The sequence below is a fragment of the Neltuma alba genome, unplaced genomic scaffold, assembly GCF_004799145.2.
Source record: "Neltuma alba isolate B1F8T4 unplaced genomic scaffold, ASM479914v2 tig00011812_pilon, whole genome shotgun sequence".
Classification (NCBI taxonomy): Eukaryota; Viridiplantae; Streptophyta; class Magnoliopsida; order Fabales; family Fabaceae; genus Neltuma; species Neltuma alba.
Window position 1 is genome coordinate 313045 of NW_021636427.1, and position 26478 is coordinate 339522.

The 26478-nt window shown below is 33.0% G+C and overlaps 1 protein-coding gene across 1 annotated transcript; it reads left to right on the forward strand.

The window, feature by feature from the left end:
• Positions 1-17243: 17243 nt before the first annotated feature.
• On the forward strand, positions 17244-18904 carry LOC114718129 (polygalacturonase QRT3-like). The gene is given in 5 exon segments (XM_028903390.1): positions 17244-17350; positions 17445-17684; positions 17870-18564; positions 18566-18690; positions 18693-18904. Coding segments are annotated over 4 exon segments (1140 nt in total). The 5' UTR covers positions 17244-17350; positions 17445-17576.
• The last annotated feature ends 7574 nt before the right edge of the window (positions 18905-26478 follow it).

Consider the following 26478-nt stretch of genomic DNA (forward strand, 5'->3'; position numbering starts at 1 on the left):
TCCATTATGGAAGAATCAAGAGTTTTTCATAAAACTCCCCTTCAAGAAGAATGAAGATATCAATCCCACGAAAGCTTCTCATCCAGGAATGAATCCAAAAGATCTCAAGCTTGCTAATGAAGAATGTTCTACGCTGTTTAAATGGGGTCTTATTTAACTAACAAAATCTGATTGGGCTTGCCAAGCATTTTATGTTGAAAAAAGATCAAAAATCAAAAGAGGAAAGAAAAGGTTAGTTATTGATTATAAACCTCTCAATATTTTCCTCCAAGATGACCAATTTTATCTAGTAAAGCCCAGTTCACTTACAGTCCATCTTAGAGATGCCAAGATCTTTTCTAAATTTGATCTTAAAGCTGGTTTTTGGCAATTGGGTATCCACCCAAAAGATCGGTCCAAAACTGCTTTTTGTACACCAAATGCCCATTTGGTTTTTGTACACCAAATGCCCAATATCAGTGGACTGTTGTGTCATTGATAAAGCCTTGTCGTTAAGGGCTCTCAAAAATACTAGAATTAAGCTTAGAAGTGCAGTGGCTCAACCCTAGGTCGATTCACAAGGAGGCTTGTTGTTCAAGAGTTTTGTTAATTAAATGCCTTCACAAATTATTAACAGTGGAAGTGATCTATTGGTTTATGTCTTTTGGTTTATCTAAGTGAGATATTGTGAAGCGAATGAGTGATAGAATATCAGATATGAGTGAAGTGTTCTCCTAGAAATGTGCTCTACCTTCCTAGTCCACTTATGGATGCAGGAGTTCAACAACTGAATCAAGACTTGGCCAACAACTCACTGGCTTCCTCGATGTCAAGACTACAACTCGTATGAATCAACAACAAGGCTAGAATCATTCGGCTTAGGAAAAATAAAATGATAAATCAATCCTCCCGTGACAATCACAACCGTGCATTGTCTTAAAAATATGTTGAATTGATTATGAGAACTGAAACAACTTGTCCAGAAACCACAATGCAATACGACTAAGGAATCAGAAGGAATAATCTCAACTTGATCTTGCAAATGAAATATCATTCTACCAATCCTAATCAGATTCAACAACTCCAGTGAAAATGTAAATCAAAATCAAATTCTGAACTACAACCTGAAATGAACAACTCGCTCAATCAATCTGTAGATTCAGACTAAAGCTAAGAATCTAGAAGAAACTCCCTTCAATCGAATTAGGGACTCAGGCTTGGCTTTATTTCTAGAAAGAACACGGACGCTTAGCTGCTCATGACTGCAAGGAGAACTACACCGAGACGCTCCCAAATCACCATCGCAGAAACTTGACGGAAGGAGATGAGATGATGGTGAGATGAAGAAATGGATGAGATTGAGAGAGTATCTACTGGAGAAGTTCTCTCCCCCCAAGCCCAGAAGTAGATCAATACCTCTCCCTTTGCAATTAACGCCCTAAATCTAGTTAGGATCCGCGCCTTTGAGGATGGAGCTCCAAGATCCGGCTTATCCACTTCCTCCTCCAGCTCCATTCGCGCGTTTCTGGTTCAAATTGCTGATATGCGTCATCCGCCGCGGCGCCTTTGCCCATCCGCCGTGGCTCCTGGCCTATACGGCGTCGTTTCGATTAGTGATCCTGAGCTTTATGTAAATTCCAATCCGCCGTGGCGCCTTTGACCGAGAGTAACTTTGGATATCCGCCGCGGCGCCGTGGCGCCTCAGACAGAATGGCGAAAAATGCTACTGAAACTCCCTGAAATTCACACCAAAGTAGGGATCAAAAGTACACACATATAAAATCATATAAAAACATGCAAAAACACCTGCAAAACCTCACAATTCCTCTCACCAACTCTTATGGACAATGGAAGCTAATTATACCTAAAGTATGCAAATAATGAGACTTATCAGTCATTTGGGTTCAAAGTCGCCCCATCACTATTTCAAAAGGCCATGACCAAAATTTTTGAACCTATGCTTGATAAGCTCCTCGTTTATTATATTGACAACCTTTTACTCTTCTTAAAGGATGAGGATTCCCATAAACTTTTATTGTCTCAGTTTAGGAAAATAATTGAAAAATATGGTGTCAAATGCATAGAATTTCTTAGACCATATATTATCTTGGACCATATATTGCAGAAGAACTGCTCAAGTTCCCATGTGTCTAATCATACCAACCAGCTGTCCAAACTTCTCAAAAAGAATCCTCTCACATGGGGACAGAGCAGACTTTAGCTGTCCAAACTCTCAAAAGAATTGCATAGCATCCAACTCTTTTAAACATTCCTAACAAAGGACTGCGAATCCTGCAGACTGATGAAATAAATGGAAAGAGGTTCTACTGTGAACATACAAGGAGATCCTTACAGTCAAAAAAGGAATCGAGAAGTTCAATTTTCACCTCAGTCCTTATCAGTTCAAAGTGGAAATGGACAATATGTCTTTTCCTAGAATGTTTAATCCCAAGGGAAAAATTTTGCCAGACTGGTTTTCTCGCTATAAATTCACTGTCTATCACCTCAAAGGTCACCAGAACACTATCGCAGATTTCCTCTCGAGACCTCAAAAAGCTTCTCAGCCTCCAAAGCTCTTGTCACTCTCCAAAATCAACCCCTATTCATCCTAACCATCTCTGAACCAAAAATGCCTCACAGAATGAGAGCCACTATTTTCCCTCCCGGATCCCTTCCTGAATCTCTAGCAGATGTCCAAAACCTTACCAGAAGCACTATGTTCTATTGGCTCCACCTTCTTCTCATGAATACTGGGATTCACTCATATCCTCAGCACTTTGATGCTGATGCTCCACATTTGGTCCGTCTCAACCAATTATACCTGTGCCATAGCCTTCTCAGCCATAGTCATACATGACCATCTGAATAACTCAAAAAACAAAAATTCTCTTCTTACCACACTCTTTGAGATGATTGCTCCTTTTCCCTATTGGAAAGAAAAACTTTGGAAAATTCTCAAGGATCATAATGTCTGGGACTTACCATCCTCTAAACAAAAGAAATTTTTCTATTGGTATACTTTTTTCAATAACTATGGCATAGATACTAATCAAATTTTTTAAAGTTTTTCTTTCCAGTAGGGAAGAAGAGCAATCATCTCAAAGAGTGTGGTAAGAAGAGAATTTTCGTTTCTTGAGTTATTTAGATGGTCATGTATGACTATGGCTGAGAAGGTTATGGCACAGGTATGATTGGCTGAGACGGACCAAATGTACCATAAGAGTTCCTCTGGTACGGGTCCTTTGATGATGGGAACTGTGAGGTGTAGAGCATTAGTATCAAAGTGTTGAGGATATGGGTGAATCCCAGTATTCATGAGAAGAAGGTAGAGTCAGTAGAACATAATGCTTCTGGTAAGGTTTTGGACATCTGCTAGAGATTCAGGAAGGGATCCGGGAGGGAAAATAGTGGCTCTCATTCTGTGAGGCATTTTTGGTTCAGAGATGGTTAGGATGAACTGGGGTTGATTTTGGAGAGTGACAAGAGCTTTGGAGGCTGAGAAGCTTTTTGAGGTCTCGAGAGGAAATCTGCGATAGTGTTCTGGTGACCTTTGAGGTGATAGACAGTGAATTTATAGTGAGAAAACTAGTCTTTTCATCAGAGTAACTGGCTGTCTGGCAAAATTTTTCCTTTGGGATTAAACATTCTAGGAAAAGACATATTGTCCATTTCCACTCTGAACTGATAAGAACTGAGGTGAAAACTGAACTTCTTGATTCCTTTTTTGACTGTAAGGATCTCCTTGTAGGTAGCATGATAATGCTTTTCTGATTCCTTGAATTGTCCGCTTACATTCTACGATAGAACCTCTTTCCATTTATTTCTTCAATTAAGACAGCTCCGCAAAAGTCATCATTAGTATCAGTCTGTAGGATTCGCAGTCCTTTGTTAGGAATCTTTAAAAGAGGTGGATGCTATGCAATTCTTTTGAAAGTTTGGACAGCTAAAGTCTACTCTGTCCCCTACGCGGGAGGATTCTTTTTGAGAAGTTTGAACAACTGGCTAGTATGATTAGACACATGAGGGATAAAATCCCTAAGATAATTAATAATTCCCAAAAATTGTTGAATTTGCTTTACTATAAGATTATTATCTGGGAACTTGAGTAGTTCTTCTGCAATATATGGAAGAGGGAAGTCTTTGCGGGGTAAAGACTTCCCTCATGATAAGATGATATCTTCTTACTTTTATCAAGACTGTGCTAGCTCTAATACCACTCAGGTGCGTTAGATGAATCGAACCAAGCTAACATAGTATGATATCTAAAGCTTCAGTCCAAGTAAGGCCACTCATTCTTAACTCATCAACGGGCCATGTTAGGACTCTCAGCTTTGAATACCAGATCTAGGATAACTAGAAAGATTGTCACTAAATATTCCTTCATAGTTCGTGGTCAGATTCTATTTTTGATGCACAGGATCTTCTTAAAGAGACAAGTGCAGAGCTTTTCCTTGTCTTGCAAGAAATTAGGGGTCAGAATCAAACAAAACTCATAAGTTTTCATAAAATTATCAAACTCTTGAATAAGTGAGTTAATAAGAGAGGCTAAGTAGAATAGATGAGGTAGTATAAAACTTATAGTCAGCTTTGCACAAGTTATTCCCTTAGAAAAGATATCACTAAACGAAAGGTTTCATTATAAATTATGAAATAATTGAAGAGGAGGCTTTACTATATAAAGGGAAGTAAAGAAGAAAATAACATCACTTTACTCTAGAACTAGATAGATGTGTTTATAGTATATTAGTAGTAAAATAATGACATATACCTTGACTAGTGGGATAATTAAGGAAATTGGAAAAGACGATAAAGTCAACAATTCAGCTGTTTTCTTTCTATCCTAAAGAGATTGAAACACACGCTAATGGGAACATAAACAATTACTCTAAAAGATATTTTTATGACTACCAACGTCACCATTTAGCCATGTGGGAAAAAAAAAGAGGCATATAAATTAATTCAATCATATAAGAATCTACCAGAAGATGATAAAATAAGCACATCCATTAAAACGAAAAACAAAAAAAGATGGGCTATCATTCCTTAGCCAGCTAACTTACAAGGAAATAATATATCTTGAACCAAAAAAATTGAAAAGAAAACCGGTTAAAACCCTTGATCCAATGGCACCATATTATCACAAACAAAAGTCCTCTAAACCCCTTAATTGTGAATAACACAAAAGGTTAACTGCCAAATCTAGAGTTGTCTTTAACACTTGAAAACATAAGAGGCAACCAAAAATGCTAGTAAAATTGGCAAGTTTAAAGATGAAATAACAAAACAATTAGATACTGTTATTTTTCAATGTAAAGAATTTTAACCCTATAAATGAAGTCAGCTGCATTAAAGTGAATCCAAAATATCAAAAGTGGAAAATAGTTCACTAACTTGTATCCTTACCAGAAAGCGAGCCAAAAATCACATAGCACGGCGGACAAATCACTAATAGAGGAAGAAAAATGGCCATATCATATCATCTAATATATCACCAAGACCACGCATTTCCAACATTATTCCAAGTTTCTTTTCCTTCTTATGTACCAGTGATGTCAAAAATGCCTACAGTAATGAAACAGAACCTAGATACCTAAAACAATTAAGTATATCAGAACAAGTGCCTAATATTTTTGTCATATCAATGTCTGACGTTAATGTTTCATTGTCCCTGCCTCTTAGTGTACGAATTGTCCTCCAGGCAAGAAACTTAATCCAAAATAATGATCTTTCTTACATGCAGGCAAAGAAAATCCAATATAAGCAACCATTTGATTGCTTTCACAGGTCAAGAAGATATATGGCAAAGAGAGAATCTAAGGTCCTATAAAAAAAAAATTAAAGAGGTTTGTTAAAGGATTGTTTTTTGATCATGATGTTAAGGGAACTGAATACCAACAAATAAACATAGATGCTTTAAATCAATTAATCATTCATTTGACGCCTTTTTCAACAATTTGATGTGCAAAAGTTGCAGAAAAACTCCAAGTAAAGAAAGGGCGCACCTAGAAGAAAAGCCACAAGTCTTAATGGGGTCTCAGGTTCTGGCATTTTCTTTACAAACTCAAATATCGTCTCAATATCGGGACCCCACAGAAATTGAAGGTAGGTATTTGATACTGGCCAGTGCGTGTGTGTTGACCAGAGGGTTTATATGTTGATAGTAATAAATGGTGATGATTTTAAAAATTCCTTCATAAGAAAGTATATATATCCTCAAGTTTAAAATTATTCCAGACTCAAAATTGTGTTTTAACGCTTAAATTTATATTTAAATAATATGAACATTTTATGTGCTAACAGTTACTTCTTTATAACCTTTCATCAAGAAGCAAAATAATAAGAAGAGGATGAAATAAGCAAAACAACTTCATAGCAAACTCACTGAATGGGAAATTTGTGCCATTGCCAACGGCCAGAAATCAATTTTATTCCTATAGGTTAAGTTGTACCATGTGATGTTCGGGCTGTTTGGATACCACCTTTGTTAGGTGGTTTTCCCTTCAGTCTCTGGTCAAAAAAAAAAGTTGTACCATGTGATAACATCGATGCACTAGATGCTTTTTTGTTTTGGTAGTCATTAGCAACAATCTTACACAAGATTATAATTAATGTCTAGATGTTTCAACTGAAACAAAACAAAATAAAGTCACGACTATGACCTTATGATAGATGAAATAAGCATATAGTTAAAAAAAATTTCTCCATTTCCTTCTGCACTTGATGAAATATCAGTTGTTTTTAGGTAGAAAAAACCAAAAAAAAAAAAAAAATAGGTACGATCAGCCAATAGTTAAAAATATCCACTGACTATTATTCAAGATAAGCCAATTACTATCATCTAAAATTCACCAACCTTACATAACCTTACATACCCTTGCGTAATCATGTGTTTCTCTATAATCATTTTTGATACGATAAATTGTAAATACAAGCAATAATTCATACCTGCTGGATGACAGACAGTGGTTGATATCTTGATTGGAATAGAGAGCGTAGCCATCACTAAGTTTGAAAAAATCCCGGAGAGAAAGCAGATTCAAGCAAAACTTTGGTATTGTGGCATGATATAATTTTGATGGTTGAGTCAGCAATGTGTTCATGAAATAATTATGAACAAAATAAGCAAAGATAACATGTTCCAAATTGTGAGATTATAAAAGAAGTAGATTATCTAGAGAAACTAATTCTAAATAAATTAATAATAATTATACCAACTCATCATGACATTTCTTGTCAAACTATCCACAATATCAGAGTTACTCACATTAAAGGTACTTTTAAACATATTTCCAAACAAAGCTGTGTGTATATACTAACTCACCATGACAGTGAAATTCATGATTCAACTGAGTCAGCAAACAAAATCTAAATATAAAATTATAATAAACTAAAACCACAAGTGCCAAAATTGAAATATATACGTACTTTCTCCAAAAGAAATAGTTACAGGGCACGAGCCTGTCGTTCTGAAAGAATCATTTGAAAATTTTGAAAACAGAATAATATTAGGGAGCAGGCAGGTGTAACAATGGAGGCCATTTTGTAGGATTAGGAATTGCAAAAGTTGGCAACGTAGTCTGATTGCCATATCTATTTGGAACAAATGCAAAAGCGGCAGGCCGAGTCTGTTACCGACTCATCATCAAGTTCCTTGTTAAGATCAAAACATTAAATTGGCAAATATTCTGACAGAAAATGTCACCTGCCAGAGGCCTTCACTAGTCAAAATGATGAACTAAGTGTCCTTATGTTTTGAACCATCACATCTGGTTCTGCAGTAATGTGTTCCTTCAATCTTCCATCCTTAAATGCCCTGCTTATAGCCAATTCATCATCCACTCTTCGAAGTTCCCAAAGAAAATCAGCAAATTAAGCAAAGTTATTGATAAGAAAGAAAAGATAGCATCGGTTACCTAAAGTAAAATTGCTGAGTAGGACTATAACGATCACAGGAAGAAAAATGCAGTAAATTGAAGAGTAATGAATGAGCATTGATTGTTTGTTCTTCCAATGTCCCAACAAAATCTGCAAGACATGTTGACTAGTTGCAGAGGACAAATGGGAATAAGATGAGACGTATATGTCTCTACATTTCGTTTTTGTAAACAAAGATATAGGTGTATTATCATCAGACAAAACCCACAGAAAATATATTTGCCCAGACGCAATAAGTTTAAGAATGAGAGGTATCTGCTTCAAACCCATAAAATTGAAATACATGCATACCACACTCTAAACAAATCTATATCAGGATCCTGAAAGGAAAATAATCCCAGTTTCACCCAGATATGCTACACACTTATACTACAATCACCAACGCTGCTTCAAGAACAACACGAAAAGTTAAGAAATGGGAGAGAGAGAGAGAGAGAGAGATTGGGGGCTGTTAAGGATCCCCAAAAGGGGATTACACCCTTTTACAAGCCAGATGGAAGAGAGAGAGGGGCGTGAGAAACCTGCAAAGTCAAGTTTTTCCGAAGGAGAACATTAGCCTGAGTCCAGAAGAGCGCAGAGCCAGCAGGCAAATCCGCCATTGATGACCGTTAAATTCAACTGTGGGTGTCAGATTGCCTGGCTCGAACTCTCGGATCAAGAGGTGAAAGCAAGCAATGCAGTACACTTCCACCACCAAGCCATAAATTCGATAGGTGACTGTTAAATTCAATCGAATGGATGCGTCTAGTCTTAAAATACATAGCCGTTTGCTCACAACGTTCGGAAATTTAAATTTTCATTCTATTTTGGAGTCCATTAATAATATTTATTGCTACAAATATTCATATCAATCAATCAATCTCAATCAATTAACCTCACGATCACAATTTAATAATAAATTTTCCCGTCCAGTTCTTTCAATACACGATTGTTTTCGGAGTTAATTTCCCTCATTGCAAATAAATGTAACGGCAATTGTGGGAATTTGCACGCAAGATGTCTTAACTGAGAATCCTTTAATTAATGTATGTGATTTGCATTTATTATTGTTCCGTTGGATAACTTGGCAGTTAGAACTTAGAAGAGACTGCTAAATAACATTTTAAATTTAAGCTTTATGAATAAAAAATTTTTGCTGAAAAAAAATTGCTCATCTTTCATTTAAAATCTAACAATAACCAAATTTCAACTAAATAATATTAATCTTAAATATTAAATACCATATAATTGTAAAGAAAAAGAAAAAGAAAAAGTAAACTTCTTAGGGAAAATCCCAAAAAAGTCCTTGGAATATACAAAATCTCAGATTGGGTCCTTATATTTCGAAAATGATAGAATGGGTCATTGACCCAATCTGTCATTTGTGAAATTAAGACGAATTGATAATTTTGCCCCTGGCTAAGCAAAAGTGAGTAGTTATTCTCTAAACAAATCTAGGTAACGCTTATACTGTTCTAGTGATTACAAGATTCGTTGTAGTTAATAATAAAGTACCTAACAATAATAAAATACCTGACTATGAAAAAATGAGTAGTTCTTCTCTACACAAATCTAGATAATGCTTACATTGTTCTAGTGATTACAGAATTAGTTGTAGTTAATAACAAGACACCTGACTATAAAAAAGTGAGTAGTTTTCGCTACACGAATCTAGATAATACCTAAACCCTTATAGTGATTCCTTAAATCATTGTAGTGAATAAATACAAATGAGGAAAAAATTGTCAATTAGCCTGAATTTCACAAATGACAGATTGGGTCAATGACTCATTCTGTCATTTTCAAAATTTAAGGATCCAATCTGAAATTTCTCATATTCCAAGGACCTTTTTTGGGATTTTCCCAACTTCTTATGTTCTTCCGATGAGTAGACAAGACGCATTTGTTTGTTTTGACAAAAATACTGATTTCAAATTCAATCAAGTACAAATTTAGAAATTATTTAAGTCTTGCTTTCACCACAAGGATCTTCCTTTGTTAAAGGATCCAATTTTGTATTTTCCTAATGTGTTGATAATAATTATTATGTATTGGCTATATTATTTTGATGAAAATGTGTGTGTAGTTCATTTAAATTATTTAATTTGAGGTGGTTCTAGATTTTTTTTTTAATTGACGGCCTGGATTATCTTCTTGTTAGAAATATGTATTAATCAAGATATAATTTGAATTAAAGCACATAAGCTTGTTAGAGGCATCACCACTTCACCAAGATTGTGTAAGATCTAGTCTGACTTCCAATGTCACATGATTCTCCGTCAGTGTTTAGAATATTTATTACAACTTCTTTAAGTTTTTAATTTAATATTAATTTTCTCTTATGGCAAAGAAAAAGGAGATATTGATTTTCTATAATTCTTATAATGTTTTGTGACTTCCCCAAATATTTTTACAACGTTGATGATGCTGCTTCAAATTTAGTTGTTGTTCTTTTCTTATAATTGAATAGTGGTATTAAAAAATGTTTTGGTCTATTTAGCTTTGGACAATAGTTTATCCATTTGAATTTAAAAACAAAATGATTTAACCTCTAGATAAGAATTTTATTTTTGATGCGCATAGGCATCCTTCAAATGAAAGTAATTTTATTTGATGTACTGTCAGACACTAAATATACATACTTGTTCATGAGAATTTTATATAAGGATTTGATTGTTGACAGGAGAATGTTTTTATTCTTGTGGTTTTATGATTTGAAGTAGAAATTTATGAGTTTTAATACTTTATTATTTAAATAATAAAAAATATGTGCAAAAAGGCTTAAGGACAACAAGGCCCAACCTGGGCCCGTTATGTGAAGGGCCGGACTTTGGCAACAACGTCTTTTTTTTTTGTGTAAGCGATATTTTTAGGCCCGAGCAGGGACTGAGCCTGAAAGGTTGGATCAGCCCATTTGCCGAGTTCCAACTTTAAGTTTTATCAGTTTGTTTTTTTTTCTTTTTTTAATTAGTTGATAATAAGTTGGCTCATCATGTGTAGAGGTGAGTATCAGGACTAGTGGGTTTAAAAAAGCCGGCCTTTTAAGGCTGACTGGCTTAAAAAGACCGACCTTTCAGGGCCGAAATTTAAAAAATATTCCAATTTGTTAGGCCCGGCCTTCAAGTTAACAGGCTCAAGGTCGGTCTACGGGTTTTTGACTCATTTAAGAAAAAAATATTATCTTTTATATTTCTCATATTTTTATTAAAAAAATAAAAATAAACCAATGAAATTGTTAATCAAAGACATAAATATGAATAAAATCAAGTTACAAATACAAAATATCATCATATATAAATATCCATCAACATCTAAGAACATCTAAAACATTTATTAACAAGATAACAACATCCAAAAATTTTATCTATAGTGCAATTGTATAATAAATAAACACTATCATTAGTCTTTTGAAATTTTATTATCACTATAATCAATTACTCTTCTTCATAAGTATGTTTTTCTTTCGTGACAAAAATATCAAGTTTTTCTTCTTTATAGGAATTTTACTTTTAAATTTTGTAATCTAGCTATTATTTAACTTTAATGTGAGAAACATTTGTTGAAATTCATGAATTTCTAATTTAAATTATAGAATCACAAGTTATATAAGTATAAAAATACTCTATTATCAAATATATATATATAGTTTTAAAATATCAACACACATAGTATAAATCAAATCATTATTAAAGTCCAAATTAATCCATTTTTTAAAAATTTAATTGGATAAATTATTATCTAAAACTAAATAAATCAAATCATTCTGTAAAATTTAATTTTAAAATGATAATAATAACTAAATATTTGAAATATTATTAACAATGTAAAAAATTAATAATATTATAATTACATAAAAAATTTAAAAAAAAAATTCTAAATGGGCCAGCCCTCGACCCTCTAGGGTCGGCCCTTTTAAACCCTCAACCCTCCAAGGCCTGTTTCCGATTTGAGGGGAAAAATTTTAAACCCGGCTCTCATAATTTCAGGACCTAAATGAGCTGGCCTGTTTTTCCAACTCTAAAGTATTCATGTGACAAACTTACTGGTACATAATCTGTAAGTACTTTTGTAAGTATTCTCTGAGTCTAGAGGCATGTATTAACATTGGTGAGACCCGAAACCTAACTCACTTAAAGTTTTTTTTTTAAGCAGAAAAAAAAATTTGATTTTTCTGGGGGGCCAATTTTATATGAAACCTACTCTTATGACCTATAATTCTGTTATGCTTTCACATTTCTAGAAGTATGAAGTTTCAACGAACCAAACCTTCCATGAATGGACATTGCGAGCACTATACCAAACCCATATCCTAATAACAGCAACGCGATTGCACGGCGCAATCCCATATTCAACTTTTGTCTTCGCTGCCGTCTTCAACCATATAAGCCTGGCAACCACCAAATTATACCCACAAAAAATGTATTATTTCTAGCCGAAAAACAAAAACAAACTATTTCAAGACAAATGATCAGGATATGAACGAGGTTCTACTGAGCATGGTAAAACAAACCCAAAAAAAAAAATCTTCCTTCCATAAGACTTCTAAAATACTACTCCTCCGATCCTTAATATAAAACCTAATTGTTGAGTTGATTTTGATCTTAAATATAAAACATATTTCTCATATTTATTAGTTTTCCTAAATTACCCCTATTGATACTTTCTCAACTATAATCAAGTTAAAGAGGAAGGGAAGATATTAGAAAAATGATTATGGTGTTTTAAGACAAACATGTCATATTTCTTATAACTAACTAACTTACCTAACTTTTTTAATCTAATTAAATTAGTTAAATGATATTATATTAAGGATTAGAAGAGTACTATATTCAATTTTTCTATAGGTAGTATTGTATTCTATGCATTTCCTGATTTCCTCACGCTTGTGAGTTTTAGATATATCATTCCAAATTTTACTTACTATAAATGATAGCTGCAATAGTTATAATACGTACAGCTAATCATGCAGTGTTTGGCGCTATAAAAGCGCAACAATACTATTGCCAATTATTTTTACATTCAAAACCACGGCGGACCATTCATGAATTTAGGAAAAAAATAAAGATAAGGTAAAAAAAAAAAAAACAAATCACATGACATGTGTAAATGTAAAACTAACCATCATGCCCCATGTCAATAGCTTTTTTTTACGTCTTTTTTCATAATTTATTATCGTGCCTCGCTCATCAAGAAACTTGTAACCACGTTCATTCAAATAAGAAATTCGAATAAATTTTTAATTAATTTTATCTTATTTTTCATGGTGTCATCAAATGATTTATTTTTTTTTACCAGAACATCGTCAAATGAGTATTTGACATAACCTTTTATTTGTCACAAATTAACATCGATGAAGATTTGGGCAATTTTACTAGTTCCGTCTCTGAATTTGTATTTCTTTCTTATATTTAATTTATTTTTTTTTGTCTGATAGTACTATTGCCCAATTGACAGTTAACATTTCCTTGGCTAAAGAAAGTTGGATATATATATATATATATATATTCCATTTTTCACATAATTTTTTTCCTTTTGTGATATTTTTAGGACATCATCTAAAATTTCTCTACTATTATTTGATTAAACGGGAGAAAACCGCCAAATCAATAGGAAAAAAAAGGAAGATGATTGCTCCCTGATTTCGACTTGAAACAAGAGGTTAGAACTTAGAGGACACCCATATCAAATGCCAATTTTCTCATTAGACTGCTAATTGTATTGACAAGCAACAATGTTGAAGAGGAAGAATATGAGAAATATATATATTTTTAATGTATTTATTACGTTACCAATATCAATATAAAATTTTGATACAATCACCCTATTTATTAGTTGTGACATATGAGTACTGCTATTGCCAATTGGACCCCATGCAAAGCACAAACCACATAAAAAACAGTTGTATTATTGAAACCAGGCCATTCCATTCAATAAAAACAAGCATGGTTATTGTTATTATTCAATAATTTTTTATTATTTTCAAATAGGAATACAAAAATAGTTTTATATTATCTTTTTACAATTTATAAACTTTTTTCTATCTTAGGTATGCCTATTTTATGAAGTTTCACATTCTAGTATATGAGGTATTTTGCAGATTTTTAGAGACAAGTAATATTTTTAATAAAATGTTTGTACGAGTGTAGTAAAATTACCTGCCATCATATATTCTTTAATATGGTCCATTTCCCATATATTGAAGAAGCAAAAAGTTGTCAAACTGCTGCAGCCTAATTGTCATTAAGCACCGCCCCGAAAGCTTGATAAAATATTAGATAAAATATGAGTTTAAGTTTTAACTAATTGTTTCTTTTAATACCTATGCATTGGATAAAAATGATTTGTATAATAGTACTACCTCCCGTCCTTAATATAATATTTAGTTGACTAATTTGAGTCGTAGATTAAAAAAATTAATTAAATATTAGTTATTTGTAATAAATAAATGTTATCTTTTTTAAAATATCCTTACTAATTAAGTACATTAGCTAGAACTACTATTATTATTACAAAGACCACCTTAAAAATAGATAAATATGAGAGATAAAGTAAATTGAGGTCTTATATTTAGAATCAAAATAAAAATCAAACGAACTGTTATATTAAAGATCGAAGATAATAATATTTAAAAATAGACGATTTATGAAGAGACGGAATGAGAGAAGCAATTAGAATAGGTGATTGTGAGATCACGTCTCTTTTTTGGCCATGAACTTGTGTCACGCCGTTGCTTTAACATACTAATCACAGCGTCTTCAACAATATTAAAGTAACGAGGGCGCATCATCAGTACAAGCCTCTTCGTTCTAATTCTCCAACTCCTTGTTTCCTTATAATATAGTCTCCTCTCCTTCCTCTTATTTCTCACACACAAACATGTTTATATTACAATTATTTTAATCAAAGCAACAGAATAAGATTTGTGGCATAAACTTATTTGCCTGATATGGATGTGCTGTCCTCCCTTTCCTGAATATTTAGCAATGGCTTATTAATTGATAGTTTAAACTACCTAATTATTATTGTATTTTTATTGTTAGGGTAATTTGTATATAAGACTCCTGTAATATGAAATTATGCATATGTATACACACACACACATGACTTCTTAATTTTTATATTTATGCAAATAACTTTTATATCATTAATCTATCTACTCCTCCGGTCCTTAATATAAAACCCATTTAACTAATTTGATTAGATTAAGGAAGTTAGGTAAGTTAGTTAATTATAAAGAAAGTGACACATTTTTCCTAAAACACCATAATCATCTTTCTTAATACCACCTCTCCCTCTTCTACTTGATTATAGTTGAGGGAGTATCTATAGGGGTAATTAGAGAAAATTGATAAATATGAGAAATGGGTCTTATATTTAGGACCAAAACCAACTCAAGAATTGGGTCCTATATTAAGGACCGGAGGAGTATTATTATTTCATTAAAATAAGAAAATTTCAAGAAAATACCTCTTGAATTTTACTATGCTCTAATAACAATTGACCATATCTGAAAAACAAATAATGAACAATTCTTAATAATTCCTAATTTGAGATTTTGAAATTTTAAATATATTTTTTAGGATTTTCTCTTAAAATATAATATATCAAGAGGTCTATTTGCATATGACATAAAATTTAAGAGGAATTATTGTAAGGTCTTAAAAAAATATAGTTACCATAAACATCTCAGTGACAAGTAACTAAGTGAGCAGTATAGACTTAGTCGTCATTTTTACAATAGAACTTGTCAGATTTTCTTACAACTACTTTTTTTTTTTTGGGAAACCACATAATGATCTTTTCTAATATTTACGTGTTATATATAACGCAAACCTAAAAAATTGAGGATGTCATCTTCTAAAAGAAAAAAATTTAAGGGGCATTTGGTCGACAATATATCATTTTTAGTTTCTGAGTGAAATAATTAAATAATTGATGATGATGGGATTATCCACACAAACTCAAAAATTTAGGGAAGATGTTTAATTGTTTATAAAGATTTTAGGATCAAAGGAGATTTATTCAAATTACCCTTTTTGTTAAGTGTTACTATTTGTGTTCAAGGCTGCGAAATGATTTGCTGAGAGAATCAAACTTACCAATAGATTTCAAATTAGAAACTGAAATTTGTTGACTGAAGCATTGAATTACCGTCACAATGTAGTGAATATCCGTAGCTTTGTAGTCATATCCTTCGATCTAGTGGCGTCTTCTCCTCCACATAAAATGTATCTTCGTCTTCAAGAACTTAAATTTCATTCATATTCAAACTCTTTCTCTCTCTCTAAATACATATACCCGCCATCTTTTAGCCTTTGGGTTGGGAGGGTTTTTTTTTTCTTTTTTCTTTCCAACTTGAGCTTTGAGTATCCATCGTCAGTAACAGTGATTAATCATCTTATACCGTAGATTTTTTGAAGAGGCTTTAGTGCTAGCCACAAGACCCTTTTCAAACACGGTGTCAAGAATCGAATCCCTGATTAGATGTTTAAGGAATTCAAACCAGGCCTTGTGGTTGTATGGAGTGATTTTGATCCTTTTTATTTGTCACATGTGCTCTTTTAACACGTCATTTCCAATTCTATCCTTATTAATTATAGTAAACGTGAAGAGAAAGGAAATAAATAAGAGAAAATATATTAGCAGTTAATGTTCTATTTAATAAGGGTAAGAGTGGAAGATTTTATCTATTTAATACTCCTTTTTGTATGTGAAAAACTCCTACAATTACAAATAATAATCACTAGATAGCTAAATCCTAAATGCAACTAACAGTCTGAGTGTTTATTAATCTACGCACATGTTCATATCTCATTGATGCAGTACTTAAGAAATCAACTCACCAAACAATAATAATATTAATTATAATTGATTCACCAAATCAAGATGGAAGAGTAGATTTACAACATCTACATCCAATAAAAGGGTAGATTTACAACAGGAAAGGTAACATAATATAAAGCAAAAAAAAATCATCGAAATTAAAATTAAAAAAATTTAAATAGAAATTAGCACCGCTCATTGTAATTGTGGGAAAAAAAAAAGAATGAATAATAAGAATGTTCAGTATATTGTTGATATTGCGATATATAGATGATATATTTATTTTTGTGATCCATAATATTTTCAAATATTACGAAAGATTATGGTCCATTTTCTTTGCCGCTTCCTAATATATGTGTATATATATACTCGCTGGCTCGCAGCTAATAGTGCTTCTCCCCCAACCTTCTCCTCTGAAACTTCGAAGCCTGGTCATCAATGGAGCCCACAAAAGCTCTAACCATCTTCCTCATTGGGCTGTCTACCCTCATCAGATTCTCCCTCTGTAGAGAAAAATCACTTCTCTCCATCTCTCCCCACTGGCCATTATGAAAAAGCCCTTCTCAGACTGGACCACCTCAAGACCTCCATTAAAGTTGCTTCCCCATCTCCTTTTACTTCAACCCCATCACCGGTAATATGATTGATTCCTCTGTTCCAAACATCACATTATAGCTTGATATAATCTATATATATATTTTATACATTTGATGAATGTTTTCTTGCAGGGTGAGAACAAGGCAGGGGTATTTCTGCCCACCTCGTACGGTGCGGATCCAACGGGAAAATCAGACAGCACGGAAGCGATTCTTAAAGCCATACAAGACGCCACCAGAATTCCCACTAAGAAACGTCACTTGATGCCTGGTGTCACCGATCTGGGTGGTGCTCGGATTGATCTTCAGGGCGGAAACTACCTCATCAACCACCCCCTAAGGCTGCCGGCCACCGGATTCGGCAACCTCGTGGTAAGCGGTCATGTTCTTGGTTATTCGGCCACGTGGTACTGTTTGGTATATGAATGGGAAAACGAACTGGTTTAGTCCAACATGATTTGGTAGATTTTGGAAGAAAAAGAGTGCCCTTTGATCACGTATTTCTTCAGTTTGAATTTTATTAACCAGGCGATTTTTGTCTTTTTTCTTTTGGACAGATCCATGGTGGAACTATAAGAGCTTCAGAGAATTTCCCACCAAATGCGTATCTGATTGATTTATCAGAAACGTCAAACAAAGGAAAGCAAACCCAGAAAGCTTCACCAAATCCTTCACAATACAACTATGAGTATATAACCCTCAAGGATCTTTTGTTAGATTCAAACTTCAAAGGAGGAGGCATTTCAATAATAAACTCACTCAGAATCTCCATACAGAATTGTTACATCACTCACTTCACCACCAACGGGATTCAAGTCCAAGGAGGCCATGAAACCTTTATCCACAACACCTTCCTCGGCCAGCACATCACCGCCGGAGGCGACCCAGACGAGAGGAGCTTCTCCGGCACCGGGATAACCCTCGCCGGCAACGACAACGTCGTCACCGACGTCGTTGTGTTCTCCGCCTCCGTAGGCATTATGCTTTCTGGTGAAGCCAACACAATTTCTGGTGTACATTGCTACAACAAAGCCACTTCATTTGGAGGCACAGGGATTTATCTGAAACTTCCTGGTTTTACCCAAACCAGGATTGTGCATTCATACATGGATTACACGAGTATTGTTGCTGAGGATCCAGTTCAGCTTCACATCTCAAGTAGTTTCTTCCTCGGAGACGCAAATGTTGTCCTGAAGTCAAAAAATGGGGTCGTGAATGGGGTCAACATCGTGAACAACATGTTTTCGGGTCCAATTCCGGGTTGACATTGTTCATTTGGATCAATCAAATGGACCTTTCAGGCAAATTGATCAAGTTCTGGTTGATGGAAACATGGTGAATGGGATGAACGTGAAGACCACAGTTGCAAGAGCATCTTCTAAGGGAATGGAACCTCATGGACAGTTGATTTCAACAAAGTTTTGCTGTTCCCTAACCTTATCCGACATGTTCAATATTCATTATGCTCGTCGGATAACACATTCCCACAATCTGTTCTTAGAAATATGTCTCATAATCGTGTTGTTGTTGAGACGAACAAGGTTGTTCAGGCTCATGTTTATGTCACTGTAAATCAATGCAGTGATATATAATCCAGGTGGCTTCTTGAAGGAGAGAAATCTGTACATAAACGCGGAGCTGATCTTTAATTTATCCATCTGCTTTTTTTTTTTGGGGGACTTTTTTAATTTTTAAATGCTTGTTAATAATGAGACCAGCCAGTTCTGAGATGAGATTTGGAATGTGTCCAATCAGAATCTTGCAAGTTCATGTGCATTAATACTATATTAAGACTATATATCTTCTTCTTCTTCTTCTGTTCCTTTTTCCATGTGCTATAACAAAAGCATTTACTAAATTTAAGGTTGTCCCTTGTGCTTTACTTCTCAGATTTAGTATTGAAATTAATTAAATAGCGTCTGGTATCAGTTATTGTCAAGTCATGCAACTGTACTTCCTCCTTGGTTGCCTTACGCAATAACTATGATTCAGTTGGAAGAGATTGTTAGGCACATTTATCAACTTTTTATTTATTTATTACTATATATAGAGGGTTTAATTAATAAATAATTGATTGAAAAAGATAGATGTTTTTAAATTCATTGAATATTCAAATTCGGTTGTCTTTACGTTGTTTCAATAAGAACCACCAATGAAGTCGCATTTAATTATTTTCAAGGCTAATGAATCATAAAGCAAAAATATAGTTTTATTACTAGTAATTACTAATTATGCAGAGAAAGACTCTTTTATGTGTCTTTCTTTAATTTTGACCCAAGCCTTGAAACTTAAGAGGTGTTTGGCATCACATAAAAATACTTTAAAAAAATTATTTTCATCAAATCGAAATAAATTCTTTTATATATTATTTGTATATCGTAAAATACTTTTGAAACTATGTTTATTCAAACATCTTGTTACTCATATAATCTTAAAAATAGATGTTTTAGAAGTACTGTTATAATTATTGACTATTGAGTGAGTGCTTTTTTTCCCCCAAGGACAGAGTGTCCTTTTGAATGACACCCGTTTGCTTGGGGGGAAAAAGCGACTTATTAAATGTTACCCACCTGTAACTTGGAATATCCAATGAACATTCAAATTCGGCGCCTTACGTTGTTTCAATGGGAACGCCCAATGGAGTCGCGTTTATTTTCAAGGTGAATAATGAATCATAAAGCCAAAAAAAAAATTATATTTTTTTTTCTCAATCTTTAATTTGATACTATGTATTTTTTATCTTATTTAAATCTTTAATTTATTCTATTAATATTGGTAGTCTTTGTTCAAAGATTAAGAAGTTTCTATTAAATAATTTAATTAAAAGAAAAAACATATAGGTCTTAAATTAAAAAGAAAAAATATATATGCACCTCTCGTATGATTTTTTCCTAGTAATTATGCAGAGAAAGAATTTTTTATGTGTCTTTCTTTAAATTTGCCCCAAACGTTGAAACTTAAGGGTGTTTGGAAACATCAGAATCACTTTTCAGAAGTACTTTTTGTGAAATTGAGATAAATTTCTCTACATATTACTTCGTATATCGTAAAAGTACTTCTGAAACTATAATTTTATTCTAACCCAAACACCCTCTTAATCTTATGATCTAAATGCAAACAGTAACCAATCTGATAACACGTTGGTGCACTCAACACACCAAAGAATGATTTTTACAAAGGAAAAAATTCTCACGCTTTAATTAAAAAAATAATAAGAATGATGCTAGATAAAAATATATACTCCCTCCCATTCTAAATACATGAGTTGGTTACTTGAAAGTTTATTTTGGTTCTAAATAAAAATTTTTAATTCATTCTGTCTTCTAATTTTATATTTTTCCCCCAAACCATTGCACATGTTAGGAATTTTTATTGAGAAATAGTTTTAATGATTAAAGATGATATTAACACGTGCTAAGGAATAGTTTAACATGTTAAGAGGTGTCCAAGATTTAAATTTTTGTTTTCAAACCATGCATCTATACTGATACAATATATTAAGAAGTTTATATTAAGAAATAGGTTAATGATATTAACATATATCTTTTTAACAAATAATTACCTTCGGTCTTAGTTACAAAAACACTCCTTTATATAAAGAGATCTTATAATTAGAATCCGAGATAATAGTTAAGTTAATTAATTTCTTTAATGTTGTGTAAATTAGTTATTCAACGAATCAGGTGATCTGACATGGTAGAAAATGTTTGTGTTTCATGCTCTCTCACTTGAGATGGCCCCACGGAAGAGATTTTGGTCGTTGATTTGAATTTGAAGGGTCAAGAGTTGAAATGCGCCTTTGCTTTACCGTTACCACACATTCAGGGACGCAGCCTTCTAAACACAACAATGATGAGAAGGTAATTGCTCAAATTGAGAGGCGTGAGAGAAGAAGGGAATTTAATTTCAAGTTTGAAAATGAAAGTTGAAACATCAAATCTCAATTAATTAATTAGTGATTATCATATTAATTGAAAAGAGAGTTGGTGAAATACTGAACCCACTCTCCTTGAATAACACAACCAATTTCAACACCTTAATTAATAATCAAACACTTGTTGCAACCTTACGTTGAATTTTTAGGAGCCAAATTCGCAGTGGAATTCTATTTTCATTACTACTCCTCCGGTCCTAATTATAAGACCCAATTGACTTATTTGAGGAGATTAAGGAAGTAAGTTAAGTTGGTTATTTATAATAAATAAGTGTTGTCATTCCTAAAATATCCTTACTAATTAAGTATATTGGTTAAAACTATCATTATTAGAAGGATTATCTTGGAAAAAATGCATAAATATAAGAGACAAAATGGATTGGGTCTTATAATTAGGACCAAATAAAAAGTCAAATTGGGTCTTATAATAAGGACCGGAGGAGTATATAATCTTGACTACATTTTATAAATTTTTTAATTAAAAAGGGTTACAATTACTAAGAGCCCCACCTCAGGGATTTAATTTCTACATCATTAACACGTGTACGCATATAATTGTGTGTGTGAACAGGACATTCCAGGAATTAACTTTTCTTGTTACTAATTCTCACACTGCAGATTTTGGTAGATGAATGTTGTATTTTAATTATGCGTGCATGTTTAATGGGTTGGTAGAAATATTTCAGCAAACAAGTTTAAGAAAGTTGTACTGGAATAATCTATTGTAAAAGTCGAATTAAGATTGTTGTAGACACCGCAGATATGGTGCGTGATTTATGGATTAAAATCCAAGACATTATGTCAGCAATTTATACAATAAGATATTGGCGGTGCCGGTGACCATTCCTTCAACTCTAAGACTACGAGTAATGATTAGCGTTGATATTTATTTATTACTATATCTAATTACTAATATAAAATTTCGTTTGACTTTTATTTTGGTCATAAATATGAGACTCCAATTCACTTTGTTTCTCATAGTTATCTATTTCTTTATCAAGATAGTCTTTCTAATAATGATAGTTTCAGTTAATACATTTGATTAGCAAGGATATTTAAAAAAAATAACACCTATTTATTACTCCCTCCGTTTCTTTTATAAGAGACATTTGATGCTTATGGCATGTTCCCATATATAATAGACACTTAAAAGTTGTCTCTATTTTTTTGTATTGATTTCCTATTTTACCCCCTATTTATTTTGTCTCCAACTCATACTCTCTCTTCCTCCCACTTCTCTTTCTTTTAATAATTTAATTGTTCTCTCTCATACTCTCTTTATTAATGGGGCATTGTTGGAAAAATATTATACTTTTTACACATTAATTGTCCTCAACTAATTTTAACTGTTTTTTTTATCAACGTAATTTGGTTATTTGTCTCTTATAATAAGAAACGGAGAGAGTATAAAATAACTAATTTAATTTATTTTTTAAATCTTTTCTAATTAGTTAACTAACTTTTATATTTAGGATTAAAAGCAGTATATTACACTTCTTTTTTTTACCAGCCCTACTTATAGGACACAAATAATATATCCATCGCACGCCTAACTGGTATGGGTTCCGATTTATGACCTTTATTGCTAAAAAAGGATTTTGTGCCCATGCTCATCAGTGTCAAATGTTCACAGTCCAAAAATAATTTCAACTGTTGAGATTTAAAATTTTTAGTTGATGATTTTTAAATAATAAGATCGTTTTTTAAAGATAGACTGTTAATAAATTATATTTTTTTAAATTTCGTATCTATCAAAATAATTTTTTTCAACAAAAAATTGGACAATTCAAATTCGGTGCCTAAACTCAATCCCATGATCAAATGGTCATTCAATCACATAAAACCAACAATAAACACCACACAAACAAGGTATTCCTCTTGGTCCATAATATAAGAAGTTGGTTAATTTTTATCACATACTAAGAAATAGAAGTCTAATCATTAAATTTGTCCTAAAATGATAGAGTTTTTTTTTTTATACCTAAAAAATAATAAAGTTGTCTTCAATGTTACCCTTCTATTATATCTCATCTTGAAAACATTACATTAATTATCTTGATAATATTTTAGTTTTTGAATCACAATTTTCTTCTAATAAACATCTTATATTATGAACTAAAGGGAGTACAAAATAGTGTCTAGTGTTACACAAGGACGAAGTCCTCATAATATTTTACTTGTTGGAATTTGATATTTAATATAGTCTGCTACTCCAGACTCTAATATTCCCTTCTTATTTTCAAGCCACATCATGAATTATCATTTTTTTGCTTTGAATTCCCATCATTTCCAATTTTTCCCCATTCTCTATTCTTTTTTTTGGCCAAAATTCTACTATTTTTAATTAATTATTGTTGGGTAAATCTCCCGATGAAATTTTTTTATTTATAAATTTGAACTTCAACCTTATTCAAAGAGAATCAAGTCCTTTCTATTAATTCAAGTATTAATTTTTTTCCATTCTTTATAATTGAATATTAATATAAGAAAAACTATTAGTAATATTTCGCATGCAATTTCAAAACAATTCTCACTAAAAATTTGATCTTAGTATCAATATTTTTTATACACATTTTGAGATTTTGTAATTATTTTTATATAATAATACTTTTTAATATATATTGTGCATTAAATTAAAACTTTAAATTAATAATTATACTGAAATTTTACGTGTATTAAATATAAAAATCACGCAATAATTTTTTTTTTTTGGGTTACAAAGGAGGCAAAGGCCCAAACAAGATACAAAACTAAATAGGAGGGGATATAGATCCCAAGCACTCTTCAGACACAACGCGTCTCAGGTGAAAAGGACAAGTAGCCAAGAGGATGGTCTTGGATAACCCCTCCTTTGCAAGCGAGTCTGCAACTCAGTTTTGCCGTCGAGAAATATTCAAGATTTTGACCTCCCACTGGAGCTTCAGCAAATTCAATATCTGAGTAAACACGTCTGAGAAGGCTGTAGATACTTGTTCCTATTTCCCGTATCATGTCAACCACATTTCTTGAGTCAGATTCAAGAATTATTTTTTTTAAACCCCATATCCCAAGCCAATTTAAGACCTTCATACACAGCCCATTCCTCCGCCTCAAGAGCACTGCACGAACCAAGAGCCTGAGAAAATCCTGCAATCCAGTTCCCACACTTATCCCTTATCACCCCCGCCACAACTTGCTCTGTTAGAAGAAGCTGACATTGCTCCATCTACATTGACCTTTATCCAATCTACTGGGGCGTCTGCCATGTAACCGAGATACTAGATGTTGGTTGATTACCCACAGTGGATCTGTCATTTATGTGCACAAATAATTTCCAGGTATGCATAATAACAAGAGCAGGGTTTGCTGGTTTCACAAAATCTTCTGAGAAGACTGTATTGTTCCTCCAAAACCAAAGTTTCCAGCAAGCAACTCCCCAGACTAGACTCCATCCTGAAGACCATTGACTTCCTAATTATTTTTTGAGATTCAAGGCCATCCAATCTCTCAAAGATGCAGCAAAGAAGCATTATGAAGAGTGCTTGGGATCTATATATATATACGTGTATCACAAGGAGTCCAGTAAGTACTGTTTAACTTCTTTGGGGCCACCAGGGAGCCTGATTATATTCGGCCCATTGGGCCACCTGAATTTCTAGAATGGCCATATTAATTTCTAGTTATAACTTGTGGTTCGCCAAAATAAACAATTTTTTTTTGCCGAACTAAAATAAAATATGTGATTAAGACTTGAAATCAACCTTTCACTTTCTTTGCCATATCACCCTCCCTCTCTCATTCTCTTTATTGATTTTTTTTTTTTCATTTCATCTTGTAGCAGATTAAATTCTTTATTCACTTTATAGATAAACATGTGCTCCAAATTTGAATTATTTACCGTTGAAATAAACTTTTTCTTTTCTCTATTAATAATATATAGATACTTTTTTTTTGCCAACAAATAGTAGACATACCAGTTAAGTGCTAGTCAGTTGGCTGCCGTACATATTAGGCTATACTATTCGTAATAATGTAGAGATGGTATGGTTTGTTATCCAGTTTATATTAATATACTGATAGTTAATAGTTAATGTAGAATCTAATTAAAGAGTTAATATTAATCATATATATATTATTATCTATTTTATGTTTGTCAATTTTTTTCAAATTAAACATATTGATATTTTCTCAATAATACTCAAATAGGAGAGAAAAAAACATATCATATTAATTAATTTAATTTAACCGACATATTTAATCTACTCAAATTAGTTAATTATACAGAGTATATTATATATGCTATTATTAATGATTTTGTAAATTATCATCACATTCATATACCATACATTTCAGTCTATTTAATCAATTTATTTGCAAATGAGTTTAATTAAATTTTCTCGCCTAAGATGTAATTTTTCTTCCCGGGATATTTTGGCCTACTCTCAATGGGCGAGAATTTCCCGGGGAATAGTTGAAGTTCCTCCGTCTTGGATCTTGTTATCAATTTCTCTCGTCTTACTCAATCATCACTACTAACATACTACTTGTTCGTTCGTTCCTCTGGGAAAAAGCTATCCATTCATGCATGTCACTCTCAGGTAACGATCGAAAATGGCGAGCTCCTCTCTTCTTCCTGTCGGCTGCGGATCAATCATCGGTGAGCATTCCCCTTCCCCTTTAGAAATTACATTTTCCGTTTGGCATTTGTAGGTTCTTAATCGCGGGGACACGACATCATAGCCTGCTTGTATGTTCTACTTGTATAGTTGTGTTTCTTTTTTGTGTATTACGATCTAGGAAGAAGCCTTCTTTGAGTCTAAGCAAGCGTAGAAAGCAATATCAAACTACAAATTCCTCCCACCTATCGCTCCCTGACCTAACGTCTCTTAGACTCAAACCCACGACTTCCCAACTCACGGTTTGGTGGATGATCTTACATTCGCTCACAAGCTGGACATTGATATTCCCATCTCAACCTACAATGTCTTATAAAACCCACTTCTCTTATACTCTTACCACCCTGCTCTCTCTGTATTCTGCTGCGTCCCTTCTTGCTTGCCATGGCCTCAAACACCATGGCTGGCTTAATCACTGGTTCTCATTCCCATTTTTCCAATGACTCTGATGAGGTACTATTGATGGTTCTAATTGCATGTTTTGATTATGTGAAAAACTTGCACAACAGAAAGGGTTTGTTTCATGCTGGTTTCTTATATGTGGTTACCATATTCTTGTTTTCCTTTTTTGCCAGCA